The sequence below is a fragment of the Callionymus lyra genome, chromosome 13 (assembly GCF_982586985.1).
Source record: "Callionymus lyra chromosome 13, fCalLyr1.hap1.1, whole genome shotgun sequence".
Lineage (NCBI taxonomy): Eukaryota > Metazoa > Chordata > Actinopteri > Syngnathiformes > Callionymidae > Callionymus > Callionymus lyra.
Window position 1 is genome coordinate 23,670,578 of NC_141830.1, and position 17,335 is coordinate 23,687,912.

The following is a 17,335-nucleotide window of genomic DNA, read 5'->3' on the forward strand; positions in this document are numbered from 1 at the left end:
TTCCTCCAAATGAAGGTCCCAGCGGCCATCAACATTCAGCTGCTGCAGGGAAACAGGGACATCGCGGGGGCCTATACACACACACACACACGCACACGCACACCCCCACACATGCACGCACACACGCACACATGCGCATACACACACACACACTCATAGCTGTGTGCACCCTACAACACGATGAGTTTCTGCGGGTGTGTATCCTTTCAGGTACGCTTGTGTGCGAGTGTGTGTGCAGAGCTGGATCTCCTAATTTAGCCTCTAGAGAGCTGAGGCGTCGAGGTGTCAATCTCACTACGCCGCTTTTTTCCCCACTTAACTTTTTAACCGAGTTTCTTCCTCTTTGCAATCCTCTGTATTTATAGCTGCCAAGCCTGAAGCAGCTGTGTGTGTGTGTGTTTGGTATTTACCAGCATGACTCCTCATTGTGTGTGTGTGTGTGTGTGTGTGTGTGTTTGTGTGTGTGTGTGTGTGTGTGTGTGTGTGTGTGTGTGTGTGTGTGTGTGTGTGTGTGTGTGTGTGTGTGTGTGTGTGTGTGTGTGTCTGTGTGTGTGTGTGTGTGTGTGTGTGTGTGTTTGTGTGTGTGTGTGTGTGTGTGTGTGTGTGTGTATGTGTGTGTGTGTGTGTGTGTGTGTGTGTGTGTGTGTGTGTGTGTGTGTGTGTGTGTGTGTGTGTGTGTGTGTGTGAAGCTGCACAGATGTTGATATTGTGGCGAGAAGAAGGGGTGGGGGGGCGTTGGTATTTCACTCAATTTCCAGCGAGATGAAGATGAAGAGCATCACAAGAGAGACGCGGGAAGTGGGGAAATCGCTGGAGGAAAGCGGAGGAAGAAAGGGATGAGGAGGGCGGGTTGTCGGGGCGAGGAGGGATGCGGGGATGAGGCCGACTCCTGGCCGGGCGAGCTGCTCTGAGACTAATTAAGGTGAGGGCAGTGGCAGAGACGAGGTAATGATGAAGAAAAGGATTTACTCCCTCCATCCCTCCATCTCAGCATCACCTCTTCATCCTCACACCTTCACCTCCTCGCCTTCATCTCTCCTCCCTCGCGCCCTGTCCTCCGTCTCAGTGAAACCATACGACCACTTAATGATCTGGTCATTAAACGACTTTATATTCATTTAACCAGCACTGGAAGTTACTCTCCGTCATTTGACTCCAACAGGTAGTATGTGAAGTTCACCATCATCATTACTTACAAGATTGTGTCGAAAGAACCTGTTGTGGTTGATCGAGGATAGTATTAGTTGTATTGTTGTTGCTAAAGGTAGAGGGAGCATGAGTATCTGTCGTAGCATTTGTATATTTAGTACCAATAGAAGTTAGACCAATAGTCATTCATCCTTACAGTTCCTACAGTCATGACTATCCTAAAGGAACAATTCAATCCTGCGAGATCCTGGCGATGACTGAGGACGAGAGGATACAGTCGACTCCCGCAGCTTTTAAAGCTGATGTCTGGACATACTTTGGTTTCAAAACAAATAAGGCAGTTACGACTTTGTCAAGAGTCATGTGGTCTGTAAACTGCGACACCAGAGTCAAATACTCGACAATACTACAATTATATATCCTTGTTACTACAGTATCACAATGTATCGTACTGATGCCTCTATATTGTGACAGTTATCGTATCTCCAGATTCTAGCCAATACGCATAGTAGCCAGTCGAGGCAAAGTAATAGTATGAAAGTAGTGATAGCAAAATAATTACTATGAGCCGTAGACATAGAAGCAGAATCAAATGTAGTAGTAAAACCCGGAGAAGTAGTATTAGGGCCAATCCCATTTATCTCCTTAACGGGCCTCGGTCCTCAACATCAATCCTCAAAGCTGGTCCTCAAAATAAGGAACGAAGCTCATTTGCCCACTTAACAACGCATCTTAAAGCAGATACGTCATCACACGTCGTCCGTTTCCATCCACGCAATATGACGTGACGTTTAACAACAACAGAACCTGCGAGAGTGGGGCCAGCAACGGCGTTGATCTTGAGCTTATGCTGTATTTTTACGATAATCAGCTGCCAGATGCAGAAAATATTTATCAGGGAAGAGTTTTAGAAACATGGTCATACTTCAGGATCTAACTCAGGTATGTAGAAAAATTTAGACTAGATAAACTTTATTATACTACAAACACGTATTGTTGTAGACCATATGCTCAAGCAACAAGTTCACACAAGCGTACTATCGTTAAAATGTCAATATTGTTTAAATTTTAAGTGATAAAATCTTTAAGCGTGTATTGTTGTATGTTGGACTATCTAACAACCCACTAATGTAACAAGTTCACATCGGCGCTTGTAACATTTAAAAGGTTACTATAGTCTCAATCCAGCAGTGATAAAGTCTTCAATTATAAGTAAAGCATTTGCGGTAAAATAAATATATATATATATATATATATATATACGTATATATATATATATTGAACTAATAAAGCACATTTTAATAGATATAGTTCAGGTATATACCTGGGAAATATAATAAATGATCAGTGTGTAAACAAAATAGTCAATAGTCAAACAATAACAAGAATAATATTTAGGGAACATGAAATATATTGTGAATTTAACTATATTAATTCACGAAAGGTGGTTGCTTTTACAGTGTAGTAAAAATAGAAGAATATTCAAGTAAGTCAGGAGAAGTGGGTGAAAACGAACTAAAATACCAATTAAAATCCTTTTTTTTCCTCACTGTTTTTCCACTTGTTACTATAAAAACTGACTACTACTAGTTTATTGACTTCACCTGATGAACTACTAACTAAGTAAAGTTTTCTGAGGGTGTGCTGAGTCAGCCATGTTCTGTGGGACTGTGTCGAAATCTAAAATGACTCAATAATATATCAATATATCAATAATTCAATGTATTACCTACAGGTGGGTAAAACATGCCAGACACCTGCTTACCCCGAATTCCAGACCCCCCGATTGTGTTTGTTCCGTCTGTCAGCATCCTAGCTGAAATAACGTACAGCTTCTGCCGCCGTCTGTGGAGCTGAAGACACAAACAAGACGCTCCATAATTTGCTCAGACAAACAGCCGCCGTGTTTACTGTCAAGTCAAACCGCCGCGAGGACAGAAGGAGAAGCTGGAGGGTGAAAGCTGTGAAAGTGTCAGACAGTTTCATGTTTAATGAAATAAAGTGTCATTTAACTAGTTTAGCGCTTCTCTTGCGTCGTTTGGAAGACATTTAGCGGCGTCGCCATGGAGATGGCAAATGTTGCTTTTATAGCAGCTAAATGATTGTGAGTCTGTGATGTTGATACGAGAGCTGAAGAACCTGTAGAAGAGTTTGGATCAGAGACTCCATGAGTCTGTGCATGGGATTGAATTTACTTTTATTCTTTTAATGTCATAAGACAACGACTTCTCTACTGCTCCTGTTTCAAAGTTCTTTTTGGTGCTCGATACATCGGTCGGGGGGAAAACTAAATGTTCTTAGGGACTACATTATATGACAGCAATATTGTGAGGGGCCAATAAAAAAAATAAAAAAAATGCAGGTTAATAAATCAATGTTCAAACAAGCAAAAATAAATGTAAAAAATGTAATACAATTTTGTAATAATTAAGTTTGAATATGCAATATTTAAAACGTTAATGGCTAAAACACATGTGGGAAAAAATATCAAATTAAAAAAATACTTTTGAGAAGAAAGTCCCCAGAAACAGTCAAATTTAGGGGGAAAATATTTGAAGATTCAACATTACATTAAAAAAACATGTTTTTTACTTTAATATATTTATTAGGACGCTACAAATATGAAGGACAATGAATTCTTAAATGATTCTTAATAAAAAACATGATTCAATCGATTTTTTTCAATAACAAAATGGGGGGAATAAACAACAAAATGAAATTAAGTATTTATATAAAGTTGAATAGGAATAAAATTACCTAAAAGCAAGTGAATAAATACAGAAAAAAAAACGTTTGTTAAATATCACAAACTGAGCAGAAGTTATTAATCTTTATTTATACGCTGCTCTGTGAGGACCAGGTTACTTCCCGTGGACTCACTTACCTATAGATATATACTACACATACTTTTATCTCACTTATAATTTGGTTGTTTGATTAAACGTTCAAAGCTTAAGTGAAGCATGATGGTCATTGGAATTATCCAAATGCATTAAAATAAAATTTAAAACATTACAAAATACATAAATACACATTTGAAATGTTTTAAAATAATATTAATAAATAAAATGTTTCCATTTTAAAGCATGTTAAACAATAGTAGCATTAAAGGTCGTTTTATTCTTGTCCCATTTACCAGGTATTGAAGAAAAGCCACTAAATAACATTAAAAAAAATACAATATAAGTAATAAATAACACGTTGCAGGATATCTCTGTAGTCAAATCTCATATAGTTTGTAAAAAGAGTTAGATGTATTTTTTAAGAATACATGGTCGAAAAAAACAGAAATATTATGAGAATACAAAGAGAAAATATAAGAAAGTATATACTGTATATATATATATGTCAAAATATTTCAAGGTAATTAATAAAGAGAGCTCTGTATCAGCTTTGACTTCACAGATGACAAATTGTCTATCACTTTTTCTGCTTTTGGTGTTTATTATTTTCTTTCTCTCAATTCTTAAAAGTATCAATGAAATCAAACATATGTTTAATGACACTTGTTGTTGTCAATCAATGATGGTCTTAGGAAGAGAAACAAAAAAAAGAAAAGGAAGGAGGGATGAACAGGTGGAAGAAGTGTGTGGAGAAGGACGAGTGGATTTAAGAAAAGGAAAAAAGTAAATTCATTAATGGATGAGTGATGAACTGAAGGACGGATAAATGTACAGAAGGTTGAAACACATTTTTATCAATCATCAGTTTGATTGAAGGATCAACGAATGAATGAATGTGAAAGAGACGGATGAATGGAAGTTAAGAATGAAAGAGTGAGGACATAAAGAACGAGAGGAATGGATTGATAAGCGAAAAGAAGACAAGGCGATAGATTGGAACACATTTAAGTAAATGGATGGATGATAAACCGATGGATGGAGGATAAACCGATGGATGGACGATAAACCGATGGATGGATGACAAACCGATGGATGATAAACCGATGGATGGACGATAAACTGAGGGATGGATGATAAACTGATGGATGGATGGTAAACCGAGGGATGGATGATAAACTGATGGATGGATGGTAAACCGATGGATGGACTATAAACCGAGGGATGGATGATAAACGGATGGATGGATTGTAAACTGATAAATGGATGATAAACCGATGGATGGATGGTAAACCGATGGATGGACGATAAACTGATGGATGGATGGTAAACCGAGGGATGGATGATAAACTGATGGATGGACGATAAACTGATGGATGGATTATAAACTGATGGATGGATGGTACACCGATGGATGGATGATAAACCGATGGAAGGACAGTAAACCGATGGATGGATGGTAAACCAATGGATGGATGATAAACCGATGGATGGATGGTAAACCGATGGATGGATGATAAACCGATGGATGGATGGTAAACCGATGGATGGATGATACAATGATGGATGGACAGTAAACCGATGGATGGATGGTAACCCGATGGATGGATGATAAACCGATGGATGGATGGTAAACCGATGGATGGATGATTAACCGATGGATGGATGGTAAACCGATGGATGGATGGTACACCGATGGATGGATGGATGATAAACCGATGGATGGACAGTAAACCGATGGATGGATGGTAAATCGATGTATGGATGGTAAACCGATGGATGGATGGTAAACAGGTGGATGGATGGTAAACAGATGGATGGATGGTAAACCGATGGATGGATGGTAAACCGATGGATGGATGGTAAACCGATGGATGGACAGTAAACCGATGGATGGATGATAAACCGATGGATGGACAGTAAACCGATGGATGGATGGTAAACCGATGGATGGATGATAAACCGATGGATGGATGATAAACCGATGGATGGATGATAAACCGATGGATGGATGATAAACCGATGGATGGATGGTAAACCGATGGATGGATGGTACACCGATGGATGGATGATAAACCGATGGATGGACAGTAAACCGATGGATGGATGGTAAATCGATGGATGGATGGTAAACAGATGGATGGATGGTAAACAGATGGATGGATGGTAAACCGATGGATGGATGATAAACCGATGGATGGATGGTAAACCGATGGATGGATGATAAACCAATGGATGGATGATAAACCGATGGATGGACAGTAAACCGATGGATGGATGGATGGTAAACCGATGGATGGATGATAAACCGATGGATGGATGATAAACCGATGGATGGGTGGTAAACCGATGGATGGATGATAAACCGATGGATGGATGGTAAACCGATGGATGGATGGTACACCGATGGATGGATGATAAACCGATGGATGGACAGTAAACCGATGGATGGATGGTAAACCAATGGATGGATGATAAACCGATGGATGGATGGTAAACCAATGGATGGATGATAAACCGATGGATGGATGATAAACCGATGGATGGATGGGAAACCGATGGATGGATGATAAACCGATGGATGGATGGTAAACCGATTGATGGACGGTAAACCGACGGATGGATGATAAACCGATGGATGGACAGTAAACCGATCGATGGATGGTAAACCGATGGATGGATAATAAACCGATGGATGGATGATAAACCGATGGATGGACGGTAAACCGATGGATGGATGGTAAACATGGATGGATGATAAACCGATGGATGGATTCATTCTGCAGGAAAACAGCTGTGTCAAGACAGCTGTCAATCACTCATCCATCCAGATAGCTAATTGGCTCCTCACCCTCTCTCCCCCTTCACCCTCTTCCTCCCCTCCTCCCCTCCTCTCTCCCTCTCTCTCTCTCCCCCCCTGCCTTCCCTCCCTTTTTGCCCTCTCTCTTTCCCTCCATCAGGCGTTGCTCCTAACTGCGTGCCGGAGGCCAAAATGCAGATGAGCTCTGGCTCGCGTCAGGGGGAGCTTCTGCTCTGCTTAATTATCCGAGTGTGTGTGTTTAAGAGTGTGTGTGAAAGAGAGAGAGACTTATCAGTTTACTGGCCCACACACACACACTCACACACACACACACACACGCACACACTTCATGCTACTACTGCTGCTGTTGCTGCTATGCTAAGCAGCAAGGCATCCTGGGAATTGCAGTGACAGCTCATTTTGGTTTTTTCTCCGTCTGTGTGTGAAAGCTGCTGAGAGACACCCCTCGCCCCCCCACTCCCAGTCGTGCACCCCCCCACAACACACACATTCCCACAAACGCACACCGGCAGACACACACAACCCGGTGCTCATGGGAACGGGTCCGGTGCCTGTCACCATCACCCCCCTCTGCACCTCCCCATCGCCGTGGTGACAGGGCTTGTTGACAAACGCCAGCAGTCATCAGGGCACCATGGGAAATCTTCTGCCACCATTTTGTCAGCAGAATGACAGAAGTTGTTAATGTCTCGCCTCTCGCCCTGACACAGACGCTGGGGCTGACAGACTCTGACACGTGCCATACACACACCTGAACACACACACACAAACACAAATGTCATGCTCGATACAAACACACACATCATGTCCACATTTTGCCCCCCCCCCACCCCCCACCCCCCACCCCACACCTCACCTCACTCAGTGTGTGACAAGTCAGTGTGGATGTTTAGTGTGTATGACGAGAGACTGTTAATGAGGATGTGTTGAAGAGTGTGTCGGCTGCTAATGAGTGGTGTGTGTGTGTGTGTGTGGGGTGTGTGTGTGTGTGTGTGTGTGTGTGTGTGTGTGTGTGTGTGTGTGTGTGTGTGTGTGTGTGTGTGTGTGTGTGTGTGTGTTTGTGTGTGTGTGTGTGTCTCAGCTCTCATTATAGATGCTGCAAATACATCTGATCAATAACATTTACAACCCCGACAGGAGATGCATCCTGGCGGACAACCCTAACTGACCGTTATGAGGACATGATGAACTCCGGACAGTGCGCTCACACACACACTCACGCTTCTCTGGACACCCAATTACCGTTGCTCATAATCCGCTCCAGAAACACACACACACACACACACACACACACACACACACACCTACACCAGCTGCTCCGCCGACACACGTCGACATGCATTTGTCGGTGTTTGTGTGTTTCTGCTGAGGACGAGTGTTAAGCTTTAAACCCTCCGCCCCGGCGTTCAGACGCGTCTGCGGTTCAGCGCTCCTGCGAATATGTTTAACAGTCTTTATTGAGTCGTACCTGCGGGGACGGGCGCCGCCAAACTTGTTGACACGACAGGAAGTAAATACCCATTTCAGGTCGTAGGGTTTACCGCCCTGCAGGAAAAAGCAACACAAAGATGTGTCAACAAAAAACGGTCAAACATCAAGAACTGGAACGCTTCTCCATGGGTTTACATAGAGACAGGAAACATTTCGTTTTTAATGATGCACAAAGTAGTATTTGGAGGTAAACCACCTGTTCCTATCATTAAATTCCCCATTCTTTGAATAAAGTTGATGTTTATTTTATCTTAAGGAACACAATTGTATTTTATTACCAAAAATAGGACTGCGTTACAGTGTAAACACAAAGTACATTAACAACCTCCAAAAATCTGCTAAAAAGTTCCTGCGAGCAATAAACGTACATTAGCATCTTCAGTACTTGTATTGTACAGTGTTAGCATTATCTACCGCTAGTAGCTGCTACATGCTAGTGCTATAAGTAAACATTTTACATTTTAAATATCCTAACATACAAAATGACCACTTGAGAACCAGCAAGTCAACTTACCAGGAGGTCGATGGTGACATCAAGAGGATAGTTACGGATGTTAGTCAATTTTTTTGTTGTAGATAATACTTTATGTTATGCTAACGGTGATAAAAGTTACAGGTGAACATTTGACATTGTATATAAATAGAGATTATTATTATTATTATTATTGTGATTTAACATTATTCGACACCATGGGGCGCTGTTTTACTCTGACGAAGTTGCAAGACCAACGAGTAGAACTTATTTATTAAATTATTATTTATTTAATATTTATTGCAACAGCGGTAGAAAATGAATGAAAGAACGAATATTTGGTTTAACAAATAATATAGTAAAATAGCCACGGGTCAACTTATGAGTCTCCTCTGAAGATATACGTATAAATAACGTTTGAGCGATCACGTGATTTAAATGTAACGTAAACTTTGTTCCAATATAATTTTCTGAAATGTTTTGAATCACATAAAGGATTCATCAATTTCATTGTCAATACAAATTATACACTTTCTAATCTTATTAAAGCGCATGGACATATTTTTATTATTAAAACCCTCGATATTTGCTACGTTATTTTTTTTAATAAATAAATGCATTATTTGTCATATATAGGTCAAAACACCATACCACATTATTTTATTCTTGCTACTATTAAGACACTGTTTCTTGAAGTGACGTCACAGAAAACCGAAATTATCACTTAAAACCTTTGTAAAATTCAAATGTAAGTTACATTTGGCATCTATTTATTTTGAAGGTTAAACTCCAAATGATCGAAACCTCTAATATGATAACAAACTATTTATATTCTATTGTGTGGTTATAACTGATTCTCTACTGAGGTCAACTGACCACACTTTATGTTACTGTCTGAATTCATCTCGTGCTCATCGTCACTTCCTACTGACATTTATCAAACTCCAACTCTCCTGGACTCACTTGTTTCAAATGTTAAAGTCTTCAAGATGCGGCAAATCTCTCATGACCATGTCTTGAACTTATTACTTTCTAAAGTTCTCCCAATCTGAAATCTTGGTGAACGAGAGGTTACGAGAGCGGAGTCCATTAAGACGCAATAAACGCTTCACTCCTCCGATCGGGTGTAATCACGCCCGCTTTGTTTATACAATGAGTCCCTTGGAGGTTGAGACTTCTGTTTCAGAAAACTTTGATTAATGGCGCAGTGTGACGAACCTGAACTTGGTAATTGAACGTTTTCAGGTGCCCTTGAAATGTTTAAAGGTCATCAGTATTTCCTCAACACAACAGGGCCTTTGGTTACTTCTGGTGGTTGCTAGCTATAGCTAAATAAAAGACTACACAGTCGCTGATAAAACCATATTTGGTTTCTCCCCTCAGACACTCACTTACCTTCCACTCAAGAGAACAATTTAAACATATGAAAATACATTCCGCGGCTCTTTCAACTCGCACACAAACACGCCAGACTTCCCGCGCTCTCGCGCAGGATGCAGCGCGGGAAGCAGGTGAAAGTCACGCTACAGCAGGTGCCCCGCGTGAGGCGCACATGAAAGCGCCGCTCCTCCTCCGCGCGCGCTCCGCGGCACATCTGTAGTGACAGCCGCACGCGCGCGCGCCCCTCGCCTGCCATCAAAGCCTCGGCGTGATCAAAGCGCCGCAGTGGCGGGGAGGCGGCCCGCCACTGCGGCGCGTGTCTGCCGTCTCGCGGGTGAAGGTTTAAAGATGTTTACACTTCGGCGGTAAAACACGACGTCTTGCTCGCATTAATCAAGTCTTCCTGTTCTGAGGAGCCCCTGAAAGTGGAGAATTAAATGTTTAAATGCGTTTTAAAAGGAGGTGGTTGACTGGAGGGTGCTCGCTCGTGGAGCGGGACTCCCCGGTGGGTGCGGAGGAGAGGAGCGAGTGTTTGTGAGTGTGAGTGTGTATCTTATAAACGCAGTCATTAGTCAAACACCTGAGCGCACGTTTAAGTTCCCGCCAAATATCAGGCATAAACACCCCCTCCTCCCTTCCTCCATCCATCCTTCAAGTCAGCTGCCATTCATGTCGCTGACGTTCCATATTCATGTTCCTTAAAGCACCAGGACGCCCCTGAACATCCTCGTTAACATCAATCAGCAGACAGATCTCACCATCAATTAGCACCAAACCCAAAATCACGCTGACACCCTCCCTGGGTGAAAACGGCCCACCAAAAAAATGGTAATATCTTAATATCAAAATATCTGCTTGAGTCGGGAATCTTTACAGTACATTGATGTTTGTGTTTGAAAGTCTACTTTTGATGCTAATGAATAAAACATGACATCATCATCAGAGAAGGCTTCTCTCATTAGAGTCAATCATTTAATCCACAGACCACTTGTTTATAATGTTGTCGACAGACTCTCAAAGACCAGATTCTTTTGTTTACTTTTTTAACAAACAATTCCTTTAGAATTACAAGATCATTATGAACATGATTTTATAAACTGTAAAACATCATTTATAAACGAGTCGTTTGATAGATTAGTTCTTAGTCTTTATTATTATGGTATCAGTGCTTTTCTAGTCCAAACTTTAGTTCATGTTGACTTTCCAGCGAAACCTTCTCGCTCTTGTTCCACGACTAACAGTGACTCCAGACGCGACATAGTTGCATCTTTTAATTTCAATAGTTTGTTAGAAAAAACAATATTACAGCTTTTGTACAAACACAATCGTCACTTTTCTTCATCTACTATATCTTTTGTCTAACTGACCGTCATAAAAGCAAAGCAACATTCCTCAATCAGGCTGAGATACTTCCTGGAGCGGGCGAGAGTCGGCGCTCGATAGGCAAAGTGGTTCAGTGTGCGGGTCTACTGAGGATAGGCCTCCACAACCATGGCATGTCCCTGCAAGAGAAGACGGTTAGAGAGTCAGGAAGGATCGACTCAGGGCTTCTACAGTTACAGGAAAGTTAAAAACGATCATCTTTAACACAATGTAATATTCAATAAGTAACAACTCGACAATCAACCAATAACAATTTTAATCAAAAGTTTATTTTAACATCAATCTGTATTTTTTTTCTTAACCCCTTGTGTCATCTCAGGGTCAAGGTGACCCGAAGGCACAAAAACAAATGTGTTTGTGGTATCCCTTGTGTTGCCTCTGGGTCAAGGTCAACGACCTCCCTGGCCTCAATGAATACATATGCAGTGGTGGAGGCCGTTTACCTTGACCCGGAGACAACACAAGGGATACCACAAATACATTTGTTTCCGTGCCTCCTTCACCCAGAGATAACACAAGGGATACAGCAAAAACACATTTGTTAACTTTTATGACTTTTTCTTGACCCTTAGATAACACAAAGGATAGATAAATAAATGTTACCAAATTTTTTGTGACTTGAAACCAACATCAAGTTATACTTATGTGTTGACATTTTAAAGACATTTTATGGATCCACGGTAACTCTGTGATTCGACGCAAGTAAGCGATGATGAGACGACGGCAGGAGTCGTCCTTGTCCAGGTGTCAACGCTCACCTGTCCTCCTGCAGCACATGCGGCCACCAGTCCGTACTGTCCTCCTTCCTTCTGCAATCGGTGAGCGACGGTGGTGACGAGCCTGCAGCCGGTGGCTCCAAACGGGTGACCCAGCGACAGAGAACCGCCCCACAGGTTGAACTTCTCCATGGGTGGGGTCCCCACCTGACGAGACATTTATTACCGTCCTCAGATCGCACCTTGTTAAATGATTGATCATCTTTTACCTTGGTTTTTCTGCCCATGTACGTCTGTGCAAACCAGTCGGAGTCCATGGCTTTCAGGTTCGCCATAATTTGACCCTAGAAAGACAATTGTCCAGCGTTACCATGGATACCTAGATCTGAGCACAGTTCTTCACGGTCAGACTCGGAGTTACGTACAGCAAACGCCTCGTGGAACTCAAAGACATCGATGTCGTTCATGGTTAACCCGGCTCGCTCCAACACTTTAGGTGTCCCATAAGCCGGCCTGAGAGAAAATTAAAGATTTATAAATAGTTTTTGTCCAGCACAGAGAGGTCAGACACACTCACCCCAGCAGCAGCTGATCTTTGGGGTCCTGAGACACGTAGACAAAGTCTCTGTGGGGAGACACATCAGACTGTGAGAAGAAGGAACATGAGGCATACAGCAGCAGCTACCTGAGATAGGCTTTAGGTTTGAATCCCAAGGCCAAGGCCTTTTCCTCCGACATGATGAGGACGGCGGAGGCACCGTCGGTCTGAGAAAAACACACACCCGATGCAGGTTAACACCAGAGAGAAACTTCACTGATCAAAACTGTGTACCAGGAAGGAGGAGTTTGCCGCCGTGACTGTTCCGTGTGGTTTGACGAAGGCTGCCTTGAGTTTGGACATCTGCGCCATGGAGGACGGACGGATGCCGTTGTCCTTGGACACAATGTCACGACCTGATTCAGCGACAAGAGAAAAACAATTGCCGTTATTACAAGTTATTTCCTTTTTTCGATCAATGTGTCCCAGCTACACAGGGTAAGGAGGAGTTCATCTTAGGAAATTTATCGACAATCACTGAAGCACACATTTATACCCAAAGACCATACTGGGTCATTATTTGACCTCTGTATGAGTTTAGGGAAACGTCAACTCACCAGGGACTTTGAATGAGATGACGTCCTGCAGTAGACCGGCATCTTGGGCCTGCTTGGCCAGCGTGTGTGATCGCAGGGCAAACTCGTCCTGCTCTATTCTGGACACTCCGAAGGCGGCAGCCAAGCGGTCGGCGCTGTGACCCATGGTCTCTGCGGTGGAGAATTCTGCGACGGCAGGAAGCTGCAGATGACACAGGTAAGGACACATCCGTCGAGAGAGTTGGTCTTCAAAGATCCGCACGCACCTCAGGCGCCAGATGAGCCAGTCTGATGCTGCCGATCAGACTCAGTCTCTGACCCAGAGTCTTGGCCTTGTTCAAGGACAACATGGTCTTCCTCATCCTGCGACTGTGACGGATAGGAACGTCCGACATGAACTCCACTCCACCAGCCACCACAGCGTCACACTGTCCCGCCGCAATCATACCAGCAGCTGGGAAACATCAAAAAAGAATCCTCTTAAACTAGTATTATACCTGTTGGTACAGCTAGCAGGACCAGCCAAGAAGGCTATGCCAACTTCTGAACATAATTGCTATTTAATCAACACTTTTATTTACCAATAACAGATAAATAGCAAGGTGGTGAATACACCGGATTTGTCTCCCAGGCCTAGGGTGTAAAATTTGGTTTACAACTTTATGAAGAAGGAAGAAACTCACCTGAGGTCATGGCCTGGTTGGATGAGATACAAGCCATGGTAACAGTGTGAGCCGGGATCTTGTCCGAGAATCCTGCACCCAGAGCCGCCTGGACATCACATGAACATGAGCTATGATGACATCTCCTTGATACACACACAAGTCATAACTCCGTTTGTACCTCTCTGGCCACATTGCTGGTCTTCACCTCCTGGATTACAGTTCCATAGATTATATAATCCACCAAATCTTTTGGGATTCCAGTTTTGCTCAATAGACCCCTAAAGAAGAAAAAAACACAACCCCAACCTCATGAATAATTTCTGCATGGTTAAATATTTGCTTTCTAGACTTGTTTATTATTAAATTGTGCTTCGTTTAAGTGTCTTTAAGCTCAAACTTACTGTAGAGCAGCTCTGGCGAGATCGTGGGGCATCATGTCAGCATAACTGTCAAAACAAAGTCTGGTCAGCACAGCTTTTTATTATAAGGAACGGTGTGGGATTTAATCGTTTTTTTTCTTTTCAATAAAGCGCAACAGTTTAAATGTCTATCCCATCTCCAAACCTCAAACACCACGTGACAGTAGAGAACCTGCTCATAACTGACTACACTTCTGTAGCAGGACCACCTAAACAGAGATCACATTCAACTGCACAGAAGTCAAGAGTAAAACTGCTGAGAACTAAATTAATCTAGGGCTTCACTGATTACATTCCAGAAATATATACGTGAAACAGACAAACAGACATACGTGGTTCCAGAAAGGAGAAAGGGTGTTCGTACACCCTCCACCAGCACGATGTTCTTGACACCGGGCCGGGCCAGGGTTTTCTTGCTCTTTGTCTGGACTGCCGACAAAGAAAACATAAAGATGACTGACTATGACCAGCAGCAGCAAAATAGCATCTCATTGTTTGATAGATATTTAAGGTGAACAAATAAAAAAATTAAATCATGGTAGAAACAAACCTTGTGCATGAAGTTGAGCTGTTGAACTGAGTGAGCGAGCAGCTGAAACAATAGAACACGTATGTTTAGGACAATGTAAAATCTTGAAAACAGTGTTTGCATTTATCAAAATGAAAATATTTTTATTAAGAATAAAGGGTTACTGACCATAAGGCACAGCCCAGGATGGGCTCAGCGAGCTGCTCCGAACTGACCTCAGCAACATGGCTGCCATTTTGATCTACAATGGTTTTAAAAAACAATTTAGTGGTTTAATCGTCTATTAAAGTTGTAAAATGTTTGTTAGCCAACGAATGGATCAAGATTTGATTTTAAAACTGGATAAGTCATTTGGGTAACCTTCCAAAAATAATATAATAACAGGACCTGTGTCTGTTGTTATTGTTTAATAGAAAATATTATTTTTGAAATGTAATGTTTAACCAATAAAATCGTCTAATAGTGCTGTAAAATAACAGTTAAATAAGCTTCATTAATCATTCTATGACGATGACATCGAGAATAGAGAGAAGGTAACCTTTGACACGTTTTAGTTTGTATAACAATATGCGTTAACATTTTGACAGCTCCTGAGCAAAAGTATTCCTTCTAAACGGTCGTCAATGTAATAACTACGGACCTAAATATACTTTCAGAGTATTGGAACTTTTTTTTAATATATAAAAACGAAGTCTAGATTAAATAATGTGTTATAATGCCAACGCATGTGTGACTTTACATTGACGGTCACCTCTTTCCACCCAGCGGTGACCCTTCACCTACATTCCGCTCCTGGGGATCAAACCAGCAACCTTCCGAGATCCTGTTGTATTTTAGTCCGTGTCATTTTGACCTCTAACTTAAAGCGACTTCAAAAAAGAACCCAAATATGAGGACTTAGACAACATACCAGTGCTAGCTTCAAGCTAACTGAGCTACTCACATACAATTACATGCGTTTTTCAGGAAGTCGCAGCTTTACGTACTAAACACGGTAACGTGTTGCACAAACACAATTTGGTGATATCAAATTAATTCATTTTGCGCAATGTTAGAAGTTATAAAATATACCTGTGTTTGTGTAAAGTCACCGGCGTCACTGCTTCCCTGTCAAACTCTGAGCCACGGTGCTACTGGACTACAAGTTCCACTGACACTGAGAGGGTCCCTCCATTAGTCGGCCAAACGGTGCCTGAGTAAAAATGTTTATGAACATTTAGCTTGTTTTGTTCATTTAAAGTTACTGTTATAATCAGAAAGGTATTTTTGGTTTCGATTTTCAACCATTTCGAAAGGTTTCTTATTGATAAGAAATATTTCACCCACACCTTCAAATCATTCACGTACTACTTAGGTATTAGCTTGTAACAAGAAATGACCGCCACTAGGTGGCAGTATCGTATTTACCTTTCGTAAACTTCGTAAAAGACTTATTTTTGAACCTTTTTAATTTTACAAAAATATTATAGATTATATATAATGAAAAAGTCAGAGTTCTGACCAAATTTATATTTGCTGTAAAATAAAATAAAAACATTTTCGAATGTATTAAGGTGTTTAAGGTCGTTTTAAAAAAGAACAAGGAAACTCTCTCTGAGGTCATTACGTTTTTATTTCTTCATTTCTCCTTTTGCCGAAAACTTCGTTGTCACAGCTGCTTCAACGTTCATCTCATCCGTGACCACAAAGGGTGCAGAGCTACCTGGACATTAGGTCAGAGTTTAGCGTTTTTTCCCCCACATGTACATGTAAAACCTGTTGGTTTGTCTTCAATGTTGACTGTTGAAAAGTTAAAAAAAAGTAGCTGATGAAGTCCCAGTCGCTCTTTGTGATTAAATTGTAATTGTTTTATTGAACCCAGATATTTCCTTTTTCTATATATACCTAACTTAGACTTTGTTATATTTTAGAACATAAATATTGTAATATTTAAGCTAAAAATATTACGTTGCATTCATTTTTAAATAGAATATTTAATTGTACTACTGTCAAGTTAAAATATGAATACTTTGTAAATACTATCTGAGACTCAGAATAGAGCTGCTGTTTATTCGTCTAGCATAGAAGTTGTTCACCAGTTGTTCCAGCAGCTTTCGACAACTTTCTGGAGATTGTCGAGTGAGAAGTGATTTAAACATAGAACCACAATGACTTACCAACGTGTGATAAAGAAAACAACTAGTGCCAACATGAAGCATGATATGGCTGTTTTACTCCCACGTGTTGACGTCATAAGAACTAACTTTTATTTGTATTTAATTTCTTAAGAACAGAAATTGGTTAAAAAACACAGTGTTTCCAAAACAAAACTGGGACCAGGAGAGGTGATCTTCCCT

The 17,335-nt window shown here is 41.4% G+C and overlaps 1 protein-coding gene across 1 annotated transcript; it reads right to left on the reverse strand.

Moving 5' to 3' along the window:
* Nucleotides 1–11,409: 11,409 nt before the first annotated feature.
* Nucleotides 11,410–16,163, reverse strand: hadhb (hydroxyacyl-CoA dehydrogenase trifunctional multienzyme complex subunit beta). The gene is made up of 16 exons (XM_087806211.1): nt 16,071–16,163; nt 15,168–15,240; nt 15,021–15,062; nt 14,803–14,899; nt 14,453–14,497; nt 14,230–14,329; nt 14,070–14,157; nt 13,653–13,840; nt 13,408–13,588; nt 13,085–13,206; nt 12,938–13,017; nt 12,830–12,877; nt 12,678–12,765; nt 12,522–12,596; nt 12,295–12,459; nt 11,410–11,655 (listed from the first exon to the last, which is right to left on the reverse strand). Exons 2-16 carry the CDS (start codon nt 15,232–15,234, stop codon nt 11,620–11,622), a joined length of 1,422 nt encoding a protein of 473 aa, XP_087662337.1. The 5' UTR covers nt 15,235–15,240; nt 16,071–16,163; the 3' UTR covers nt 11,410–11,619.
* Between the last annotated feature and the right edge of the window lie 1,172 nt (nt 16,164–17,335).